General features: G+C 53.3%; 1 protein-coding gene across 3 annotated transcripts in view; it reads right to left on the bottom strand.

Annotated features, from left to right (window-relative positions):
- U2AF1 (U2 small nuclear RNA auxiliary factor 1) overlaps nt 1-231 on the bottom strand; it is a 13393-nt gene extending 13162 nt beyond the window's left edge. For 2 of the 3 annotated variants that reach the window (XM_049627783.1, XM_049627782.1), the window contains exon 1: nt 113-230. In XM_049627783.1, the coding sequence (XP_049483740.1) occupies nt 113-156 (44 nt within the window). In that variant the 5' untranslated portion in view covers nt 157-230. Of the gene's footprint in view, nt 1-112 lie in introns of all 3 variants that reach the window. The other variant, XM_049627781.1, reaches the window with a different exon arrangement.
- Between the last annotated feature and the right edge of the window lie 9916 nt (nt 232-10147).

The following is a 10147-nucleotide window of genomic DNA, read 5'->3' as shown; positions in this document are numbered from 1 at the left end:
CCCCCCGCCTGCCCGCCCGGGCCTCCAGCCGCCGCCTGCGCCCCGCCGCCGCGCCCGCGCGCGCCCCGCCGGCCTTCCCGGCCCGGAGCCCCGGCGGGCGCCTCTCACTCACTTGTCTTTCTCGGTGCCGAAGATGGAGGCCAAGTACTCCGCCATTTCCCACCCGCCGTCGCCGCCGCCACTGCTGCCGACGCCGCCGACCCAGCCCGACGCCCGCGGGAGACGTCACCCGGACGCGACGACGCTCGCCCCGCCCCTACGGCGTGGCGGCGCTGCCCAATCGGGCGAGCCGTTGCCTGCGCGTGGGCGGGGCTTGGCGCGAGTGAGGCACCGCCCCCTCGGCCCCGGGAGCCCGCGCGCCGCCCGCCGGCGCCCCCTGATGGTGCCCGCGCTCCTCGCGCGGTGGGCCCCGCGTCCCCTTTGCCGGGGAGCCCGCGCTCTTCGCTGTCGCCCCCTTCCCCGTCCGAGGCCCGTCGCCCCTACCCCTCGCTCTCCTCGCGCTCGGCCCCTCGGCCCCCCGGCCCCGGGAAGCCGAGCGCGCTGGCGGCGGCCGGAGAGAAGGCCGCGGGGCCGGGGCCGGGGCGTGCCTGACCGCGTAGGCGGGTTCCGCTGAGCCCGGGAAGTGTAGGCGCGCTCCGTGCCCGCACTTTGCCCTCGGTGACGACCCCTCCTCTCCCGCCCTCGCTGGCGGGGATGGAGCTGGAGGGGCGCCGCGCTGGGGCCTGGCCCGGGGAGAGCCGGGAGGGTGCGCAGAGGACCGGGCGCCCGTGGGAGGGCGGTGGGGTGGGGGACGAGAGCTCGCCGAAGTCCTGGAGACCGCGGAGGGATGCGGCACCAGGCAACGCGGGGACGGGGGCCCAGCCTCGCTGTCCCCGAGCGCCAGGCCTCAGACCTAGGGACGCTGGGTCCCTCCCGCGGAGCCAGACGTTTCCAGTTTTGTTTGGTCATTCTTTTCTAATACAAGAAGATGCGTATGTATATTTGTGGTCCCTCCTTCCATATCCACGCTTTTCTCCACCTTGTCTTTTTTCACTAACCAACCATCCTGGGAGATCGCTCAGTAGGAACACGTGGGCATAGTCCTCACTGCTTTTGCAGCTGCTGGGAGCTCCACTGTGTGGATGGTGACTCGCTCTATCAACCTGTTGACAATGGACTTGTGGGTTGTTTGCAGGCTCTGTCTTTTGCTAGCGCAGGCCTGCCACAAAGAGCCTCCTGCATGCGCCTTTTTGTATCTGGGGCAAATGCACTGTTTGGCAATCTCAGAGCTTTCATATATTTTTTTCTTTTTTAGCGCTTATTTATTTTATTTTATTTTTTAAACTTGGTCTTTTTTTTTTTTTAACGTTTATTTATTTTTGAGACAGAGAGAGACACAGCATGAATGGGGGAGGGTCAGAGAGAGAGAGACACACAGAATCCGAAACAGGCTCCAGGCTCAGCTGTCAGCACAGAGCCGGATATGGGGCTTGAATCCAGGAACCTGAGCGGAAGGTGGATGGTTAACTGACTGAGCCCCCCGGGGCGCCCCAGAGCTTACATAATTATTATTTATTTTTATTTTTATTTATTTATTTTTTCAATATTAGAGCTTACATAATTAAACAGATGAAGTAATACAAGTTTTATTCCCAGATGGGGACTGTGCAAAAATGAGTTAACTGTGGCAGAAATGCTTAACGTTTTGGGGGTCTCCAGCGTGTTCAAATTTGATAAGAACACATTTGAGGGGCGCCTGGGTGGCGCAGTTGGTTAAGCATCCGACTTCAGCCAGGTCACGATCTCGCGGTCTGTGAGTTCGAGCCCCGCGTCAGGCTCTGGGCTGATGGCTCGGAGCCTGGAGCCTGTTTCCGATTCTGTGTCTCCCTCTCTCTCTGCCCCTCCCCCGTTCATGCTCTGTCTCTCTCTGTCCCAAAAATAAATAAAAAACGTTGAAAAAAAAATTAAAAAAAAAAAAAAAAAGAACACATTTGAGAGTGGGGTGCACGTGAAGATACGAGAATCAGATGCTTGTGTACCCCAAATGCAGTTGCACGGAGCCCTGGGTTTCCTTTGCGTACAATTTGAGAACTGCTGTTTAGGTGGTCCGTTGAGGATTATTTATTTATTTATTATTTTCAAGTATTTATTTTTGAGAGAGAGACAGCCCGAGGGGCAGAGAGAGGGAGACAGAAGATCCGAAGCGGGCTCCTCGCTGACAGCAGAGAGCCTGATGCAAGGTTCAAGTTTACAAATGGTGAGACTACGACCTGAGCCGAAGTCACATGCTTAAGCCACCGAGCCACCCAGGTGCCCCCATTGAGGATTTTAAACAGGAGAGCTATGAACATATTTGTACTTTAGAAAGGTCACTCTGCCGTACAGATGACGGTGTTTCCTATCATTGCTGCAACAAACCGTTGCAAAGTAAATGGCTTCACCCGCCAGCTTACTATCTCACAGTTCTGTAGTTCAAAAGTCCGGTGGCCCCGGCAAGGCTGAAATATGGAGACTCCAGGAAAGAGTGGTTTGCAGGCTCATTCAGGGTGTTGGTAGGATTCAGGTCCAAGCGGTCTTAGGGCGGGTTTCCTCTTTCCTAGCTTGCTGTCTGTCAGATTCTAGACACTGCCTGTGTTCCTTGCCTCCTGGCGCCCTTCAGGGACAGCCGTTTGAGTCTCTCTCATGCTTTGATCTCTCCTCCTCTGCCTCTAGCCAGAGAAATCTCTGCTTTTAAGGGCTCCAGGTACTAGGCTGGGCCCAGCTGGATGATCCAGGATACTTCCCCTAGTTTCGGGTCTGCGGCCTTAATTACATCCGCAGTTTCTTAACTTACTCTTTAGGGGATGAGACTCTTGGAGTGACATTAGAATCCTGCCTGGATTTGAGGGTAATAAGACCAGAGCTGAAGTTAGAGGGGCCGTTGTGTTGGTGAGAAATGAGGAGCCTGAACTGGGGCTAGAGTGGCAGGTCTAGTGGTCAGAGTCCCGGGCTGCAAGATACGGCCGCGGCTGTAATGGGCTGAGCTGCGTCCCTCTGAAACTCATGTATTGAAGGCTTGACCCCCAGGCGCTCAGACTGTGACTGTATTCGGTGATGGGGCCTTTACAGAGGTGATTAAGGTAAAATGAGGCCATTAGGGTGGGCCCTGATCCATTTTGACTGGTGTCCTTCGAAGAATTTGGGACAGGGATGCCTGGGTGGCTCAGTCGGTTAAGCATCCGACTTCGGCTCAGGTCATGATCTCTTGGTTCGTGAGTTTGAGCCCAGATCGGGCTCTCTGCTGTCAGCACAGAGCCTGCTTCAGAGCCTCCGTCTCTCTCTCTCTGCCCCTCCCCTGCTTGCTCTCTGTCTCTCAAAAAAAAAAAAAAAAAAAAAAGTTGGGACAGAGAGGCACACACAGGGATGACCTTTTGAGGACACAGGGGAAGACCCCATCCACAGTCCCAGGAGAGAGGCCTCAGGAGCAACAATCCCTGCCTTTACCTTGACCTTGACTCCGGCACTGAGAAAGAATAAATGTGTGTTGTTCAAGCCATATGTTTATGTGTTCAAAAGGGATTTTAAGAGGAAATTGGATAATTCGTCACACTGCTGGGAGTTCTGGGGAGTCCTGCTCTGAGATCAGACCGCTGCACTGGTCTGGGGAGGAGCCCACTGGCCCTGCTGTGCCTACACTATGGTCCCCCCTCCTCCTATCCCCCTGTGACCCCAGAGCTCCATGTGGCTGCACACGGCTGCTTGCTTGAGCGGGGTCTCAACACCTGTGCCTCTGTGTGTTCCTGGCCAGGTGGTTTGTGGGTCAACACACTCATGGCTGGCTCCTTGACTGGCCAAAGGGAGAGTCGGTGCCTATTAAGGCACAAAGTGGCTGAGGAGAAACAGATCTGGGGGTAGTTCTGGGCTCTGGGAGATTGTGTTATTCCATCACAGCTTTTCCCTCCTTTCCTGCCTGCCCGTGGTGCCCCACAGGCAGTACATGTTACGACCCATCCACTGCTTTGGGGCTTGGTCCCGTACCTCGCTGTGGCCCACAGAATGTGAGCAGGTGAAAGAAGTCCCTTCTAGAAGAGCAGTCCCCATCGCTTCTCGCCTTTTGGCTAAGATCAACTGTAGAAAAGCAGGTCCCAGGGGTCTGCTCCCCTGCAGTCCTGGGCTTGAGTGAAAAGCACAGGGAGTTAGGCTAACCAGACCTGCAGCCGAATCAGCCGCCCCAGCTGCCCTGCCGACAAGGAGCCAAAGAAGAAGAGACTCGTTTCTGTAAGTCACTGAGGTTATTTAACATCATCATAGAGCTGCTGACTAATCCAGCAGGAGGGTGAAGGGCCGGGCAGACGTTCAGGTAGAGATGATCAGCAACCACCTGTATACATCAGTAACCTGTTCTGCGAGACAGAATGTTCTGTGATGAAGGAAATGCTTGACATTGGTGCTGTCCAGTGTTGTGACTGCCACTGGCCACATGTGAGCACTTGACATGCATCTGGGAGGATTGAGGTGCTAAATTTTAAATCTTATTTAATTAAAAAAAAATTTTTTTTAATGTTTCATTACTTTTGAGAGACAGAGAGAGACAGAGCATGAGTGGGGAAGGAGCAGAGAGAGAGGGAGACACAGAATCGGAAGCAGGCTCCAGGCTCCGAGCTGTCAGCACAGAGCCCCACGCGGGGCTCGAACTCATGACCTGAGCTGAAGTCGGCGCTTAACGGACTGAGCCACCCAGGTGCCCTAAAATTTTATTTAATTTTAATTAATTAAGTTTAAACGTAGGTACCCATATATGGCTAATGGTTGCTATATTGGAGAGTATAGGTATATACACATCTAAAGTTCAGGAGAGAGGCCCAGGTAGAGTGGCATAATTTGGGATTCATTCATATGTATAGAGTTAACATATACAAATATATGTGGAACCCTGGAACATATATACAGAATTTTAGTATATGTGTTTTCCTGGGGGCAAATAACCCATGATTTTGTCAGATTCCCAAAGGGGTCTCTAGCCTCCAAAGTTAAGAGAAACTCTAGCCGGGGGCTCCAGGGTAGCTCAGTCAGTTGGGCATCTGACTCTTGATTTTGGCTCAGGTCATGGTCTTGGGGTTCATGGATTTGAGTTCCACATCGGGCCCTGCACTGACGACACAGAGCCTGCTTGGGATTCTCGGTCTCCTCTAGCTCTCTGCCCCTCCCCCGCTTGTGCTCATGCTCGTGCTCTCCCTCTCTCAAAAATAAACTTTTTTGAAAAAGAGAGAGAAACTCTAGGCCCTTGAGAATCCTGGATGTTGCCTGGTGGTTAAGAATCCCAAGTATTGAGAGCAGGTCAAGGGCCAGAGCCCCAAGGGACAGCAGTGTCTGGGTGGGGGTAGCAGCAGGACCCCTTCGGGGAGCCTGGGAAGTGACATCTGGTGGAAGAGAGTCAGAGTCGGGAAGCCAGGAGACCAGATGATCTCAAAAGCAGCTGTCACAGCAGAGGGCAACAAGAGGTGGCCCAGAAGGGGCTGTGCAGCAGGACTATGGGTGGTCTTGGCTGGGAGGGGACTGTATGCTGAACACCAGTGTTTGGATGAATTCACCTGCTCATTTGGCAACAGAACATTCCCTACCTGGGAAAGAGCTGGATCGGCAAACCAGAAACCTCTCTTAGGAAGAACAGGGACTCAGAGGTGAGGCCAGATAAGTGACAAGACAGATGCCAGTTCAGCAGGTGCTATCTTATCCAGAGGGTGCAGCTGCAGGGCATGGCCCAGGGAGGATGACTCTGAAGAGCTCGAAGCTGGAAAGAAGGTGTCAGCTGTGGAGCCTCTGGGAGAAGTGGTAGAAGTAAAGGGTGAAGTCTGAACTGAAATACAAGGCTCCATGACAAGGAATTAATGTGGTTACCAGAACCTGGGCCACCAACATCATTCCTCCATCCATTCCCCCCTCATCCATCCATCCATCCATCCATCCAATCATCTATCTATCTGTCCGTCCATCATCCATCCATCCATCCATCCATCCATTCACCCATCCATCCATCTATCCAATCATCTATCTGTCCATCCATCCATCCATCTATCCATCCATCCATCCATCCATCCATCTATCCATCCATCCATCTACCTATCTGTCCATCCATCCATCCATCCATGTACCCACCCATCCATCCATTCACCCACCCATCTATCCATCCATCCAAATATCCTTCATCTAACCATCTATCCATTCAACCATCTGTCCATCCACCCATCCATCCATCTGTCCATCACTCATCCATCCATCCATCCATCCACCCATTAATCATCCACCCATCCATCCATCATCTATCCATCTAACCATATATCTATCTGTCCATTCATCACTCATCCATCCATCCATCCATCATCCACCCACCCATCCAACAATCCATCCGTTCATTCACCCATCTATCCATGACCCATCCATCCATCTATCCACCCATCCAAATATCCTTACATCTAACCCTCCACCCATCCATCCATCCAACCATCAGCTCATCCATCCAACCATCCATCCATCTGTCCATCCATCCAAACATCCATTCATCCACCCATCTGTTCATCCATTATCTGATATTTTGGGGCATGTCTGATATGCCAGTTACTGAGGCATGTACACAGACATAGTCGAGAAGACAGATCTCCACTTAGAAGTCTGCCAAACACCTTAAGCTCAACATGTTTCCAAATGATCTCATTTTCTCCTCTGCCCACCTCCAGACCTTCATCTTCTCCAGCCTTTAGTGACTGTTAGTCGTCCACACCATAAGTCTGCATGGGTGGTCCTTGGTTTTCTGTGTCTCTTACTCTCCTCTCCATTCTAATTCCTTGACTTCTCTCAACCGTATGGGCTCCTCTTGGTCAGACCTCAGTGCACCTGGGTCACCACAATGGTACAAATGCTGTTGTTCTCGTCCGCTCAGGCTGCTGTGGCGGAAGAATACAGACGGGATGGCTTATGAATGACAGACATGTTTGTCTCACAGTTCTGGAGGCTGGAAGTCCGAGGACAAGGCGCCAGCAGATTTGGTGTGTCCGGTTGTCATGAGCACGATACGAAGGCACACACACGAATGAGGTGTGTCTTTCCCAACGGCGGCTTGATTCGGTCAGAAAGCAAAGTTGACACAACTGTAAAGCAGATTCAGGATTCTAAACTCAATGACCCTCCACTAAGTATTTAATACGGCTTCTTACACCTCGCACAAAGCAAAGCACAAGACGAGCCACACAACAGACAAGATACGACAAGGGGTAGGAAGTTCACCAACTGAACGCAAAGTCTGTGGGTGCGAGGTTGAGATAAGGCCTCGGTCAGTTCTGGGTCAGCCCTCGGTGCTCACTGTTTATTATGTCCAAGCAGCGGAGGGTCTCTGTTCCTGTTGGAGATGAACGGGACAGAGGCTTTGGCGGCAGCTGCCTTTCTGAGGTGGTCAGACACAGAGGGGTCACCTCTGCCCTCCCTTTTTAAAGGGATGTCATCAGCCTTGGGCCCCTGCAGATCTCCCCTGCTCCTGCTGGTGATCAGTTCCGGGGTGTCTCCAGCCGGTGCTGGTCTGGGTGGTGCCTGGTCTTAGCTCAGCACCGTTGGCTGCTGTGTCACTGATGACGAAAGTCACTGCTTGGCATGAGTGCCTCCGTCCTGCTCTCTACACTGGCCACAGCTCACTTCCTTGTTCACAGACGGCATCTCCTCACTGTGTCCTCACAGTGGGGAAGGGGCGAGGGTGCTCCCTGGGGCCTCCTTCATCAGGGCACGGACCCCAGTCCCTAGTCGTCAGGGCCTCGTCACCTCCCAGAGGCCCCGCCTCCGACTACCATCACCGCTGGGGGGCGGTTTCCACATGCAAACTTCAGGGGGGCACATTTGGACCATAGCGGTCCACTCCTGGCCCCCCAGATTCATGTCCTTCTCGCATGAGAACTACATTCACTCCATCCCAACAGCCGAGTGTTAACTCATTCCAGCAGCTACTCCGAAGTCTGATCTAAATCTCATCTGAGTCAGGGGTGGGGGAGACCCCAGCTGCATTTATCCTGAGGCGGACTCCTCTCCGGCTGTGGGCCTGTCCCGAAAGCAATGGTGGGGCACCGGACGGGCACTCCCACACCAAAGGGGTGCAACCGGAAAAAGGAAGGGGTGACAGGGCTGAGGAGGTCCAAACTAAGCAAGAAACAGAGTTTGAGGCTTGAGAAGAATCCTCTGGCTGGATCCTCTGTCCCCCAGGACTGCTGGAGCTGGGTCCTGAGCCAAGCTTTGCTAAGCAGGGGTTCGTTCCCTAAGGCTCTGGGTGGCCCTGCCCTCCGGGCTTTGCGTGGCCCCACCCTGGTATGACTCTGGGCCAGTGCCCTGCCCCCAAGGTGGCTCTTAGGAGGGAGCCATGGTTACTGAGCGACAGCTCTTCCCGGAGGCCCAGTCCTTTGAAATCTAGGTAGAGGCAGACATGCCCCCCAGCACAGGAGCCACACCTGGGCACCACCGGAAGTGGGGAGGGGGGCGGGGGGGCGGGGTGAGAGGTAGCGATGGCTGGCCCTGCAGGGGCTGTTCTGCCTCCGTGAAAGTCTCCCTGCTGGAGGTGTGCACCCTGGGCCAGAGATGGGAATAGTCCCCAGGTGGCCTTCAGTGTCCTTCTCCCTCGTCTTGGAGACTAGCTTCTAATCTGATTATCAACGGTCACCAGAACGCATCCTTCGGGTTCTCGTTTTGCAATATACATAGGCTGGGGGTTTCCAAATCTTAAAGTTCTGCTTTCTTTCCGATTAGCAATCCTGCCTTTCAGTTATTTGTCTCTTCTCTTTCACAATAAGCCCTCTGAGTAAACTTAAGTAAACTTAAATAAGTAAACTTAAAAAATTAGCTTCAGCCAAATATCCAGTTTTATGGCTTAAGCCCCACCCTCCACCAAACACTAGAACATAATCCAGCTCAGTTCTGTCTCTTTTTAAAAAAAATTTTAATTATTTTTTTAATGTGTATTTACTTTTGAGAGAGAGAGAGAGAGAGAGAGAGAGAGAGCACTAGCAGGGAGGGGCAGAGAGAGAGGAGAGGGAGACACAGAATCTGGAGCAGGCTCCAGGCTCTGAGCTGTCACCACAGAGCCCGATGTGGGCCTTGAACTCATGAACCATGAGGTCATGATCTGAGTCGGAGTCAGAGGCTTAACCGACTGAGCCACCCAGGCGCCCCCCAGCTCTGAATCTTTATAGCACGGATCACCTTTCCTCCAGTTTCCAGTAACGTGGTCCTCATTTTCACCCGAGGCGTGGCCAGGTCGGCCGTCACCACCCACATTTCCACCAACATGGTGCCCAGGATCACCCTCTCCAGCTCTCCTCCTTCCTCTGAGTTGTTGCCAGAATCACCCTCAGTGGTCTTCACGGTGATGAAAGATTTTCCAGATGGGCCTCAAAGCTCTTCCAGCCTCTGCCCATCCCCCAGTTCCAACGTTGCTTCCACGTTTGTAGGTTTCTGCTACAGCAGCGCCCCATCCTGGTACCAGTGTTCTGTCTCAGCCAGGCTGCTGTAACTAAGATCCCGCTGACCGGGTGGTTTATAAACAATAGAAATGTATTTCTCACGAGCGTCGGGGCTGGAAGTCCAAGGTCAAGATGGCGGCAGGTCAACGTCTGGTGAGGGCCCTCTTGTGGTTCGCAGCCGGCCACCTGCTCCCTGTGTCCTCGTGAGGGGAAGGGCGGAGGGGTCTGTTGGGGTCCCTTTCGAAGGGCACCAAACCCATCATGGAGGCTCCACCCTCATGACCTAATCTAATCACCTTCCAAAGACCTCACCTCCAAATACCATCACATTGGGGGGGAGGGGGCGGTAGCATTTAACAACCCAGGTGGGGGATTGTAAACATTCAGTCTATGGCACTGGGTGGTGAGCTTCCCTGGACTCAGTTTCCATGTATTAATGGGACCAGTAGCACCCGCCATGGAGACTGGTGCAGAGCTTGGCACTTACCCGCAGGTGCTTTCGGGACAGTAGCTACTTTACTGCTGAACTGTGCTCGGATTGTATGTTCCTGTCTCTCCTCCTACACTTTGGGAAGACCCTGTTCTACCTTTTCCTTGATTCTGTGGTACACCAGACTGTAGTCTTATATTTTTTTAATGTTTATTTTTTTGGGGGGGGAAGGGCAGAGAGGGAGAGGGAGACACAGAATCCGAAGCAG

This window comes from Panthera uncia, chromosome C2 (assembly GCF_023721935.1).
Source record: "Panthera uncia isolate 11264 chromosome C2, Puncia_PCG_1.0, whole genome shotgun sequence".
Lineage (NCBI taxonomy): Eukaryota > Metazoa > Chordata > Mammalia > Carnivora > Felidae > Panthera > Panthera uncia.
Note: the sequence above shows the minus strand (reverse complement) of the source record. Positions and strands in the feature narration are given on the sequence as shown.